Raw genomic sequence first — 14,194 nt, forward strand, 5'->3', positions numbered from 1 at the left:
GTGAAAAGAGGAGGATTTCAGGGAAAATTAGAGCAAAATCTGAAAATACATTGGCAGAATAAGAAAATTTGATTTTTCTCATACTCTAACACCAAATAATTTAAAAATATTAGTGAGCACCTTTATACATTAAAGATTTTTTTGATTATTTCACTAGGGTGGCTTCTGGAACTGACAGAGTTCAAAGGAAATGAATACATTGTGGCTTTTAATGTAAAATATGAAATAATTTTCCAGAGTAATATATACTCCCTCCATTGTAGGTAAATATGAGTCTTTTGAACACTTTGTATTTTTCTTATAGTTTACATGACAGAAAATAGTGTTTAAAAAAAATTTCTTTTTTAATTTGATTTGGCTGGCTATTTCCTTACATTTTACCAGTATTGTTATTCTGCAAATTATCTTATGTTGTATGAATTGTTTTTAGAAATACAAGTATTTTTCCTAGTCTACTTGTCTTTTTAGTTTTTATGTAAATCACATTTTTATTTTATTAAATTTATAGCCATTGTCCTTCTGTTGTATTACTACCTCTCCAGGGATATAATACGAGTTTCTTCCCCTCCCTCTACCCCCACCATTGGGCCACATACAGAAGGTCTAAAAGAATGGGGAGAGGAAAGGATGTGTTTTAGGCAAGATAGACAGTACATCAAGCTAAAGGAGGCATGAGGGTGGGCATAAGTATATATGTGGGAGGTAGAAAGCATTTAACTTTCCTAAAGACTCTAGTGAATACTATGGTATTAGAAAGTAAGATGGTACATACTTACTTCAGTGTTCAAATTATGGAGGGGATTTAATGCCAGGATTAGCCAAAATCTTATGGTATTCCTTAGAAGACCTTTGAAGGTTTTAGAGCAGGAAAGCATGGTGAAGCCAGTAAGTAAACATGTCATATTAGGATTTTTGGATGTCTGGGAAAAGATTCTAGTATCTAGATTTTGTAGTTGTTTTCTTATAATTTACATACAGTGAAATTCATCCTTTTTAGCATAGTTCTTCAAGCTTTGATAAAAACCACTCAGTGATATAGTCACTTACAATCAAGATAAAAAGCAGTCCCATCTCTCCAGAACCACTGATCTGTTGTTCTCTGTCCCTCTAGTTAGTTGTACCTTTTCCAGAATGTCAGATAAATGGAGTCATATAGTATTTTGAATCTTTTGCTTAGCATAATACATTTTGAGTTTTATCCATATTATTGCTTATATCAGTAGTTTGTTCCTTTTTATTGCTGAGTGGTATTTCATTGTATGAATATACCACATTTTGTTTGTTCATTCCTCATTTGAGGATGACTTGAGTTGTGTCCAGTTTTTGGTATTATAAATAAAGCTGCTAAGAATATTAGCATACAAATTTTTGTGTGAATATAAGTTTTCTTTTGACTTGGATAAATATCCAGTAATGTGATTGTCGGGTCACATGGTGTTTTTTTAACTTTATAAGAAACTGCCAAACTTTGTTTTTTTCCCCCAAAGTAGGTGTGCCTTGTTGCGTTCCTACCAGCCCTGTGTGAGAGTTCCAGTTGCTCAATACCAACCCTAGGGGTTGTCTTTTTCTTTTTCTTTCCTTTTTTTTTTTTTTAATTTCAGTTATTTGAATCAGGTGTGTGTGTAGTGGTATTGCATCACTTTCTTTACCTTGTAGAAATTCATTTGTTGTCAGTTTTGTTGTTACTGTTATGCTAATAGCTGTCAAGCATCTGTTCCTTGGTCTCCCTGTCTTAAGCTTTAATTCCATAATGCTGATTGTTTTAATATTATACAAAAAAGATTAAATATGCTTTGTAATATTGTTTTAACTCTGATATAATGTAAACATTCTTTCTCAATAGAATCAGATCTGTTATTTTTGTTCTAAGCATGTGAAGTACACATGGAAAAACTTTGGAAGGATATATACTAAAAAAACCATAGTGGTTCTCTGAAATGGGACTCATTTTAAGAGTTATGATTATCTATTTTTACAAAGTAGTTTATTTGTGGAATAAAAAAAAGAGTAAAGCTATTTTAATTAATCCATTAATCTGGGATTAAATGATTTTACAGAAATCATGTCATATTTTGCAATTTAAATGAGTTTGCTAAAACTCGGTTATCACCTATGGTTATGTTATTTCTTGGTGGTGGTATTTCAGGTTTTTTATTTCAATTTTTATAAGTGGGTTTATAGTGACCATTGTGTCATTTTTTAACAACAATGCTGTCTTAAATATTTATGTACATAGGTTCCTATAAGTCTTTTTGAAGTATTTTTATTGCAATACTGATTTTTTTGCCCTTAGCATTTTAAGATTACCAAGTGGTTGAGCATAACCAGTCGTTATTATTCTTTTGCTAATTTTATCATGGTTAGAGAATGTGATCTTTAAATTTATAATTAGACGATTAGAATTCTTTAAGAGACCCTCTGTGGCTCAATGTATGAGTTTCTTAAAATTTACATCGGAAGCAATATATGTTTTTTACATTGATAATAAAGTTCCCTCTGCGTTTATCAATTATATTTTTCAAGTGTCTGTCCCTTCATCCCATATCTCCCTTTCCTGCCCCCCGTTTTAAAAATCCATCAGGCATGGAGAAGGATATGTCAGTCTTTTGTAATTATGGTTTTTGTCAACTCTTCTATTCCTGGTAACCTTGAGATACATAAAAATTTTTGAGCATAAAGATTTGACTTTTCCATCTTCACTGTACCTTGTATTTATTTTATATACATGTATATAAAATAAACTTTTGTACTATTGAATTCTTTTTTACTGAATTTTGCCAATGATCAGAGGCATTTTTGGCATTTACTAGTCATGGCTCAAGTGTGCTTGTTATTTGGAAGTTTGCAGGACAACCTTGAACAAGAAAAAATTAACCCATGGCCTTCATAACTCAGAATATTCTGCCAAATGTTTGTGGTGCTGAAAAAAAACCTTTTATTTTCTAAGCCTAAAACTCAACTATATTAAGTATTTTTTGCATGGGTTTAATGTATATACTGAAGTTTACGGTGTAAATCAAGGGAAAATTATGCTGTGAAATATTGGAATTTTACAAAGAATTTTTCATGATTTTGCAAAGTTCAAGACTATTGATAGTTTTTGAATTGCCACTATTATATATTGGTTTGATTATTTTACTTACAGTATCACCGTGTTTGAACACTTATATACTGGTCAGTTTTTCAAATATAATCCATCTTTTTCCCCAGGATTGCAGTGATAACATATATTAGAACATGTGATGTTATCCTGCAAGTCAGGTGTTTGTTCTTTTTTTCCTCTCTTTGCTTCACTTTGTTTTGATTCCACTGTTAGGCCTTCAGGTTCTTATCTTAATCTTTTCTACACAGTGTCTAATCTATTAATCCTATCCAATGTATCTTTCAGTGCAGAAGTTCATTTTTCATTTTTAAATGTTCCTTCTTTATCTTTTGTCTTGCATTTCTAATCACATTCGTGATTTATTTTACATTCTTGAACATATGGAGAATATTTACAATAGCCATTTAAGGTCCTTGTCTGCTAGGACATTAATTCTATCATTTTGTCGTTTCTGGTTCTTTTTTAGTTTTTTCTTCTGGTTATGGGTCATATTTTCCTGATGATTTTAGATTGGATGCCAGCCATTGTGAATTTACATTGTTGCATGTAGGATTTTGTTCTGGCACATAGATACTTGAGACTAACTTGATCCTTTTAAAGTTTGCTTTTAAGCTTTGTGTGGAACATTCAGTGTTTAGTGCTGATATAGTTCCACTACTAAAGTTATACTCTTCTGTGGACTCTACCTGATGCCTCCTTAATTATGCGGTTTCTCAATTCCGGATGGTGGGAGCACTAACTATTCTGAGCCTTCATAAGCTTTCTGGTGGTTCTTTTCCTAGGCCTTGTGGAGTCTCAATGACGTATCCTCAGATCCATTAATCAAAGATTCTAAGTGATCCCTATTTAGATCGCTTGAGCTCTCTCTACTTACTCTGCCTGCAAATTCTAGCTGCTTCAACTTTTCCCCTAACCCCAGTTTCTGTCTCCACAGCTCAGTGAGATTGCTGGCCGGTGTTTAGATTCTTCCTGACTCACTGCACTGTCCAGGCAGCAAGCCGGGACAAATATAGGATTTGCTTTCTCTGCAGGTTCACAGTGTTACACTCTTTTATCTGAAAAGTTTTATATTTTTGTTTTCTAGTCGTTGACTGCAAGAACATGAATCCAGATTGTCTTACTCCCTCATGGCCAGAAGCAGGAGGCCAATTGCAGATTTTTAATTTTTACTTTTGTCTTTCGCTTAAACCTTTTGAAAGAGGAAATGCTAAGTTACTGCACATTTTTATTGGGTACTTTTTTGGATACCGTTGTTTATGCAGTTAGTTTTAGTGTTCTTTGCTAATCTTTATTTTTACTGAAATGGAACAAAAAGGAGAGGAGACTGATTAACCTGATAGAATTTTGTGGGAAATCAAATATTATTTGTAAAAAGATACGACTCAGTATATAGCTAACTTGATAAGTTCATTTTCTTTCGGTTATGAGTTTCATTCATATCTAGAATACCACACTGGCAACTGCTGTTGTAGCAAGTCTTTGCAGACACTTGCTCTTTTTACCAGTCTCCTTTAAGATAATATTCTGAACACAGAATTTTAAGAAACAGTGATTATTCATAGAATTTTTGTGTGCCTCATGATTATCTTGAGATTTATATTGTCTTATGTCACATAAGGTAGATATGTCTGAATTTTTAGAGTTGTTTATTTGCTGCAGCAATGTTTATGGTATTTCATGAGTTTCAACCTTTAAAATTTTCTTCTATGCTATTTAGCTTTAAAGCCTTAATCACATTGAGAAAAAGAAATGTGATAGAAGATGTCAGCATCCAATGGATGCTATATTAACTGTTTCAAGTGGGACTTTGAGGAATCTGTAATTCAGATAGTTAAAAATGGATATGCAATTCCTCCCAGTTGATTTCTTCCATTTTAAAAAGGAGGGGGTATCTTAACATATTTACTCAGTCTTTATGTCTTGGAATTTATTTTGTAGTTGTTTATTTTGCTTTATGATATACCTTCTTTGGTTTTATTAAACATTCACTAAATCCTTTCTTGGTTAACTGTTCATCTGTTGTGGTTACATCTCACTTTCTGATAAACCTCTTTCAGGGGTAGAATTTAGAATGTGGATTACCAACTGTTTTGAATGTAGCAGGCACTGAAAAAAATACTTAAAGGGACAGACAGTAGGGACACACAGTAGTTGTAATGTGGTCATTAGTAAATAGTATAAAATTTGTAGTTTGTATTTAATTGAACACAGGCATTTTAGCAATGAAAAAGATGCAGTAAACTGAACACTTAAACATTATTCCTTTATTCATTATTCAGTGACTTACAGAATTCTGTGCTGCTACCTTATCCATATGATTGCTCACACCTGCTAAATTTGAATTTTGGCTCTCACACTGGGTAGAGGTGTGATGGGTGAATTATTTAACCTCTCAGTGCTTTACTGTATTCTTGTGTAAATTAAAATGATATATATAGCATAATAGTATTAGGATTAAATGAGAATATATGTAAATGCTCGCTCAGCATAGTGCTTGGCACGTTATAGTTGTACATATATGTGTGTACAGTGTGTGCTTTGACATTAGTTAATATATAATTTTATTAATATACAGAAGCAGCAGTTCACAAGCATTTTCTGTAAAGGGCCAGATAGTCAATATTTCCAGTCTGTCCCAACTATTCAACTCTATAGCCAAAGATATTATATTGAAAAATGGACATGGCTGGATTCCAGTAAACATTATTCCTAAAAACAGATGATGGGCATTAGTTTTCAAACTTGTGTACTAAATGTTACTTTTATATTTCCTAATTATTGTATGTTTAAAATGCATTCAGCTTTTTTAGTTACATGGGTAATGCAGTTATAACCATTTCTGTACTCACTTTCATTGGTTTCTTTCAAATTATTTATTTGGACCATAGTCCTGAAATAGAATTATAAAGTCAGTGAGTAACCCTGTTAAAGTGTTTCACAATGAAAGAATTGAAGTGTTCGGAGAATGTCAGAGCTAATAATAATTTGGTCACTTAAAATATAGTAATTATTGTTAATTACTACCATTTGTACTATTTATTACTTCTCATCTGATTTTATTACTGAGAGTATTTTGAATCTTTGGCTGTCTGATTGTGTCCTGTTCTGTTTATAATATAGCACATAAGAAATAGAGATAGGTAACAAGAAGGGAATGGTGTGGTGCGCCTGATGAAGGAAAATCAGACCAGCAGTACATGTGTACTGTTGTCGTCATTCCCACTACCACCACCGACCACCATTCCACCCCCAAAAGAAAGCAGTTATTTTGCCATCTCAGGATGAAACCCAATGCTGATGGTTTAGAAAGGAGTTAGAAGAAATAAGAATTCCATTTTATATAACACATTACAAATTTTTTGGTTTTTCTTAATAGTGTATAGAATTTAACAACAAAGATCAAAAGCATTGTGAGTTTTTTTCTTACCAAAAATTTGAGTGTGCCTTTAAATGCTGCCTTTATGTTGCACAGTTTAGAAGTCAGCATGTGACTAAAATTGCTGTGTGTTGACTTACTTAATGCACAGAAGGGCAGTTGACTAATGTTCTGAAAGGGAGCCCTTCCTTTTTATTATAGTGAAAGTTTCTTTTATAATAGGCATTTTTTTTTTCCCATTGTAAAATAATGTTTTTATTGGTCATAGGAAAGATTCTTATTTTCCTCTTTGAAAGAGAAAGTTTTTTGTTTGGTTTTTGTGGCTTTGTTTTGGTGGTTTGTGAGAACATGACCCCGTTAATGTGTTACACTGGACCATGGCTGGAGTTCAGTCTTCTGGCTCTAAAAGTGAGATTAATGTCTTTGCCTTTTTAAAGCATGTTATAGTAGTTACTTTAATCTTGAGCAAAATTTTCTTAAGTATTCATAGCTTTCATGAATAGTTTGTTTTAAAACTCTGGTATCCAGGATTCTAAATTTTCATGAAACGACTTTGTATTTTCAGCCTGATCGTTCTTGAGTCTACAATCCTGTAACTAAGATAGTTTCATTTTAACCCAGAGTGCATTGTTGAAAGGTTCAAAATTCTCTTAGTCCTGGCATCTTGGCTTTGCAGTGAAAATCAGTGTCTACTCTGAAATAAATGTTTTAGACCTAGGCTTTTCAGTATGGTGGCCACTAGGCATATATGAGTAAATTTTTTAAAAAATTCAGAAGCCACAGATTGCTAGTGATTTCTGTATTGGACAGTGCAGATACAAGACTCATCCATCATAACAGAAAATTCTTTTGAACAGCACTATTGTAGACTTTCTGCAATCATTACTTAGTAATTTTTTTAATGGTATAGCAATCAGCATTAGAAGAATATTTCCTAGGAATAGATTTATGTTATGTTCAGAAACATAGGTACCAGTATTTGGCCAACTTTGGGTATAGCATGATGTGGGAGCACTATTTTTAGAGCCATGCTTCCTCACCTTTTACACATCAAGGCATACTGAGGTTACAGATTTGGGCGCTCTGCTCTGCAAGAATCCAAGCAAACCTGTAATGCATTATTTGCACACCAGTGTGTGTGGCACATATGGTTCAAAGTTCAGTTTCATAGTGTTCTCCATAATTTATTCTTGGATGTTTTTTATGGTCTATAAGCATAATTTGTTTTCCTTCTCCCTTTTATTCATCCTTTTTATATGTCATATTCCCAATGAGATCTTGGCATTTTATGACTTAGAAAAAATTTTAAAGCATCATCTATAAACTTGGAGATTTAATAGGTGCTTATGTATATGATGTCTCAGACTTGTACAGATGGCCGAGCATCCAGAAGTAATGGTGTTTTCTTTTTTCTTTTTTTCTTTTTTTTTTTTTTTTTGAGGGGGAAAAGATGAAGGAACACAATGACATAGTGCCTATAAATTCCATCGTACAAACCAAGAAGATAATTTACTTATCTGAAATATGGCTATATTAAATATATGAAGTATAAAAGTCACATCAAGAAAGCCATGAGTCTGTCCACCTGCCCTTCCCATACACAGAATTTCTCTACACTGTTCTACTAAGTAGCAGCTTGGTTGGCTATTACTAAAATTGCTCTTTGTTCATTGGCTTTTGGCCAGATAATGTCACCAGTGTCTTAAGAAAATCTATAGAGAAAATTGTCTGCCTTTCACCCAAAATTTCTATCCCTCAGGCATTTAATGTGGGTCAACTTTTATGGTGTAAATCTTTGGTTCTTGTCTTGCCTGATGTCCAGCGCTTCATGACATTTGGGCCAGTTGTTTCTGAGATTCCTAGGCCTATCTCAAGTATTCCTCTAAGGTTTCTACCCTTGCTACAAAGCTGATTCAGTCCTAAACACATATCACATCACTTTACTCTGGAACTCTCCTTGCGAGATAACTATTCCTGGGATAAGAAGTGACACTTTTTAAGCAAATGTCTTATTCCTGTTGCATCTTGCAATAAATTAGTTTTTTTCCCTCTTCTGTCCACATCCCTTTTCCTCCCCACCATTCACACACACATACAATATACTTCCTCTTCTTTCCCTCTCGCCACATGATCAGTGACTGCATTATAACTAGCTGTGAGTCAGTACTATCTTCTGTACTTTGGGATATTGTGCCTGCTGCTTTATTACCTGTTCCTGTTCTGTCTTCTAAGAATAATATAGGTGTGGAATCCCCACCATCACCCTCCTTATCCCAAATCTCCTCAATCCTTTTATTATAATAATCTCTTTGCTGACTTAATCACCTGTAGGTTTTTCTGCTGTCCAGCTCACCTAAAGAAGATTAAGATTTCCACCCTATCAGAAATTGAGCCCCTAATGCAGCACATCTTTCCCATGTTTTTCATTACTGTTTAGCTGAGTCTGGTCATACCATGATCATTGACATAGCCTTTATTAAGTTTAGCTATAACAGCACATCTACCTAACAAGGAGTTGTAATTTCTTTAATTTATGTGAATGCAACAATTTGGACCTGGGAAAAAGATGAAATAATTTAAATACTGAGCCAAGACTGCCTATTATTCCATTGAAGAGAATAAATCTGGTGTTGGTGTCAGGTGTGAGCATTTCACCAAGCCAGGAGCATATTCTAGAGTTAAAGATAGGATTTTTGCTGCACAAATTAACTAGTTTATTTGATGGGTTAGCCAGAGAAACCACAAATTTATCAGTGCTGTGGAGAAAATTGTCTAGAGTTTGAGTTATAAGAATTGCAACTTGAAAGTGATGGCGTCTAATGGATTGGCTTTAGTACATTTGAATTTTACCTCATTTCCTAATTTTAGAGCCTAACATTCAAATAAGCTGTGATTCCATATAGTCTGTCTAATATATTATTAGTTCCCACTTATTTTCTCTCTCTAGCTATACTTTGTTGAGATTTAAATACAGAGACTATATATATTTTTAATCTTTTATTAATATTCACTACAGAAGTCAGTGCAGTATAGAGCACCTAATAGAATGACCTTTAAGTTCTTATTGATAATTTGGTTTTGCAGAGTAGTCTAATACATTGTTTTACACCTTTGTGTTACATATGCATGCAGTGTAAACAGTAATTTCCTCCTGATACCACTAACTGTGGTGGGCCATCTGGGCTAAGGTTTTTAACCTGGAGGTGAGGTGCTGTCAGACCCTCTGAAATTGTATCCAAATTTCTTAGTGCACTTAAATAGGTCCAGTTTCTTGGGAGAGCATGTGTAACTTTCAGTAGGTTTTCAGAGACTTTCAGAAAGGTAAAATGCCTTGGACCTAGACAGTGGAGGAAGCAAAGAAAACTTCCCCAAATCAAGCTGGACTTAGATCACTAAAAAGAAAATTATAAAATGCAGTGCTGGACAGATTATTGATAAAGCTACACTGGTTAAATTTATGGGTATATAGTGTTCTCTGTTATATAAAGTCACATTGTTAAATTCTTAGAGTGAGCCAGTGTAGATCAGAAGATAACCAGTCCTTCCTTCTCTTATAGAAAAAGTTGACTGATTCGTTTAAAATGCATATGATGGAGTTTTTCCTAATTTGGCATTTGCTTGAAGAACTTGTTAGTAACAGTGGTGAACTGTACAGTATAATTGCTTTATCCTAATGCCCAATTCTGTAACTTAGACTTTTTTCTTAATAAAATGGCTCTGGTGTCAAAAAGCAAGAGAGAAAAAAATGATTTTATTTGAACTTGACTGTGAAGTTAGGCACCTACTTTGGGTGCAGCATGACTGATTCTAGTAGCCCCTGCAGTGTGTATGGGAGCCACAAGAAGAGTTGTACATACTAAAGGTGCATAGCACAAAGCATTTCTGGTATAAGTGTGTTCTATTTGCAAACTTGTTTGAGAGGCCGTAATATGAATTTATTAATTATGACTGTTAAAATTCTATCTGAAATTATTTTTACGTTTAAATTTTTTCCCCCATTTTAGTTATATCTGCCTTAATTTTCGAGGCTGCCTTTTGGTTTACATAAAGGAACTTATCAAAAGTATATAAGAAATAAAATTAGCAAGATGATTATTAATGTTTATTGGTGCTATTATAGAATGTTTTACAAGTTGATTTCTTTGCAGTCATAAATTTAGTGAAATATTAATAATACACTGGTATTTATTGTATTCCTCTTTGTTAAAGTAGTGTCATATTGATTTGTTCTGGGAGTCTTTGTTTTGTTTTTTGGTGAACCAAAATACTCGAGAAAACTTAAGATTTGCTTTATTTCTGATGGCAGATTGATATATAGACTTGGAATATGTGGGGAAAACATGCTAAATTCTATAATTCAAGTGAATTGGGAAAGAGAAACTAATGGGATTTTTCTTTGTTTGTTTAATTATACAGCAGATATAATTTCTACAGTAGAATTTAATCATTCTGGAGAATTACTAGCAACAGGAGATAAAGGTGGTAGAGTCGTCATCTTTCAACAGGAGCAGGAGGTAAGTGTTTAAAGTTTAACATATCTAAATCTCAGTTTGCTCTTTGGACTGGAGCTTGTATTGCACTGGAGAGAATATATCTCATCAGAGGATATCGGCAGTTTATCGAGCAGAATATGCAGTGTATAGATAGCTCTGTTTCTCTTAGCTTTGTGTGTGTGTGCACATGTATGTATTGTTTTGATTTAAAAACCTCATGCTTTGATTGTAAAAAGATTTGGTTAGAGAAAGGTCTGGAAAGTGGTGGAATAATGCAAGATATTAACTGGTTTTGTAGCCTGGGCCCTCATTTTTTTTCTTCTTAAAATTCCATACAGCAACATTGCTTTGATCTCTTCTCAGTTTGCTTTGTGTAATTAGGTGTGGGAAGCTAGCTTAGGGAAAAAGCCATTCAATGATTTTGATGTGAGTACATACTCTTACCCTGATTTAAATATAAAGATTTTAAATGACAGTTGCATGTTTATGTATGTAATGTAATTTATAAGCTCAGTACCCCTTTTAAAGTATAGTTGATTTGAAAATTATTTGCTTTTCTCTTTGAAGAAGGGAATTTCTCATTGCAGAATCTTCAGTTAAAGTGGGTTTGGTTTTGTTTTGGGTACAAACCTTAGGCACACTTCTAGATCTGACAGAAGTTTTCACTAAAATTTTATGCTAACCAAAATTTGTCACACTAGACTTTCTCTACTTGTAGATCAGTTAAACCTTTAAAATCATTTTTGAAATATCCTGCCCCATCTCTATAATATATTCAAAAAGTTAAAAGTAATGTGGATAAATTGTAGGTTTTACAAATAAATATCTAAATCATAACACAGAATTAGATTTTAAACGATTGTGAAATTCCTTAAATAAGCAAAGAATCTAGTAATAATACTACTACTTTGCACTTCTATAGCGCCTTTGACCTGAGGATCTCAAAAGTGCTTTACAAACACTAATGAATTAATCCTCACAACACCCCAGTGAGGTAGGTAATTTAATTTTAAGAGAAATGATTAATAGTGTCTGATTAGAAGATGCACAAACGCTAAATATGTCTCCTTTTATTATTTTTGGTTGGAAGAAAATATGAAAATAAGACTCAAGCTTTTCTTGACAGAATGTTCTTGTCGGAAGGGGGGGTACAGAATCAGTTTTCTGTTCCTGTTCTGAAGCAGCTCAAAACTTGACCATAAGAATCTTGAAATACTTAGCGTTGAAATGGAACCTTACAGATCATTACAGTTTTCTATATTTACAAATGAGAAAGTCATGATATTAAGAGATCATTCGATTACTTAGTGACAGAACTAACAACTAGAACCCAGAACTCTGGCATGTCATCTTTTCAGTGTTTGTTGATGCCTTTCGTGTTAGATAACCAAAATGTGGATGTTAATTTTGCTATTCAGAACTGAGAGCTGGCTTTCCCATAGGCATTTTCTGCCTTTGAATCTCCGCCCCCGACCCGCAACACACATACACATTGAAAGTCAATGGCTTTCTATACTTTGCTCTTGTTTTTAAGGAAAGTGTTTGGAGAAAAACACTTAAAATTAATTTTGTTGCCTAAGCAGTTCTATCTTGAAGGATAAATACATGGGCTTAACATTGAGGGTGTCTGAGAGAGTCTACATTTTTAATGAGGGCTTTATGTTATTTTAAAATCTAAGTTGTTAACTAAAAGCTAATTTAGAAATATTTTGTTTGAGAATGAGGTCATTTTCACCTTCTGTAGAATGTGATTTATTAAAGTCAATTAAATGTGAAAAAAATGACTCATGTATGGAAGGAGCTGTTTGTTTTAATTGGGGCTCAAAAAACATAGAGTAATAGCTTAGTATTTTCCTAAAGCCTGTCAATAATATATTGAATTGGAATTAAAGGTTGAACATGAAGTGACTAAAACTGCTGAATTTTTTCTTATATTGAAAAGTAAAGCCCCAGAATTTAGGGAATAACTATTTTCTGTGACTTTTTTTCTGAAATTTTACCGAAGGTTCTAAAGCGCTAATATCTAAAATATATATGTTTATAAGAAGGAATGACAAAATGACTTGACTTTTTGAGAAGAGCCGCTGGTAGGAAAAAAGGACTTCCTTTTCTTTTTTTTTTTTTTTTTCCATTTATTATTCTTAACTGCATTTAAGAATTCAAGACAAGATTCATTATCTGGAATCTCAGATTAGTAGCATGTCTTTTGAGATTTACTTAGTGTAAATATCAGTGTATTTTTTAAGTGATAGGTTAAATAACAATGGTAATAATTGAATCCCCCCAAATGTAATCTAATTAATATTAATCTGGTGTGTTTTACCTAATTTTCTACATTTTAAAGCCCTCTTTTACATTGGAGCTTCTAATATAGTGCCATCTTGAGTACAGTCAATATCTGCATCATTGATTATAAATGTATGTGCCTTACACTTAGAGAGGCACCTTTTTTTGGTACCTACCATATTTAGATTAGATTTTACGAATTCATATATGTATGTCTGTAAAACAGTGTTACATTTTGAAAAGTGGATGAGAACTTAAAGATGTTTCCTCCCGCCCCGCCCAAATTTTTAGATAAATGCCACGAAAACGTTATATAACGAAGTTGTATTGCTTAGTTTAATAGCAAGGCTCTAAGGTTAGAAGTTGGATCTCTAAATTTCAGTCCAGCTTCCTCTAACAACCACAGCTATTATAATACGTTCCAGGGTACGCTGCCAGGGTACGCTGGTGCCTGTCTGGTGAGCATTTCTTAGTCTCTGATAGTGATGCTAGCGCTGTTTGCAGAACACAATGGCATTTACACTATTGTGGCTTTATCCTCTCACCTTCAACTTCAAGTTTGGCGGGATTCCTTACAGAGCTTCAATTTACTCTAGAGACCACAATATTTTCGCCCCCTCTTTTTGTTGTTCTCAATTAAGAAAAAGTAATCAGTAGCAGCAGTCAACCTGGCACATCAGACTTTTACTCTTTAACCCACCTTTCTGTCTTACTTCTCTTACCCTTCAGACATGGCAGGTCATCCTGTCATCTTGTCATGTATGTGTCTCACTGCTTATTTATCCCCTGTTCAAAGAAACCAGGTATTTATTTAGAAGGTCTTAATTCAGTTTGAATGTATTTCAGCCTGATAATCCTCTAACATTTTTGCTCTCATTTAATAGTATTTTTATAACATATATTTGAGTCGTTTTTTGTTTGGCATAATCGCTGTGG

The 14,194-nt window shown here is 33.5% G+C and overlaps 1 protein-coding gene across 4 annotated transcripts in view; it reads left to right on the forward strand.

Moving 5' to 3' along the window:
- PPP2R2A (protein phosphatase 2 regulatory subunit Balpha) overlaps positions 1-14,194 on the forward strand; it is a 78,289-nt gene that overhangs the window by 36,559 nt on the left and 27,536 nt on the right. For 2 of the 4 annotated variants that reach the window (XM_006916959.3, XM_025050380.1), the window contains exon 3: positions 10,896-10,993. In XM_006916959.3, coding sequence (XP_006917021.1) covers positions 10,896-10,993 — 98 coding nt within the window. The remainder of the gene's footprint in view (positions 1-10,895; positions 10,994-14,194) is intronic. The other 2 variants (XM_025050379.1, XM_025050381.1) reach the window with 1 other exon arrangement.

Source organism: Pteropus alecto, unplaced genomic scaffold, assembly GCF_000325575.1.
Source record: "Pteropus alecto unplaced genomic scaffold, ASM32557v1 scaffold166, whole genome shotgun sequence".
Classification (NCBI taxonomy): domain Eukaryota; kingdom Metazoa; phylum Chordata; class Mammalia; order Chiroptera; family Pteropodidae; genus Pteropus; species Pteropus alecto.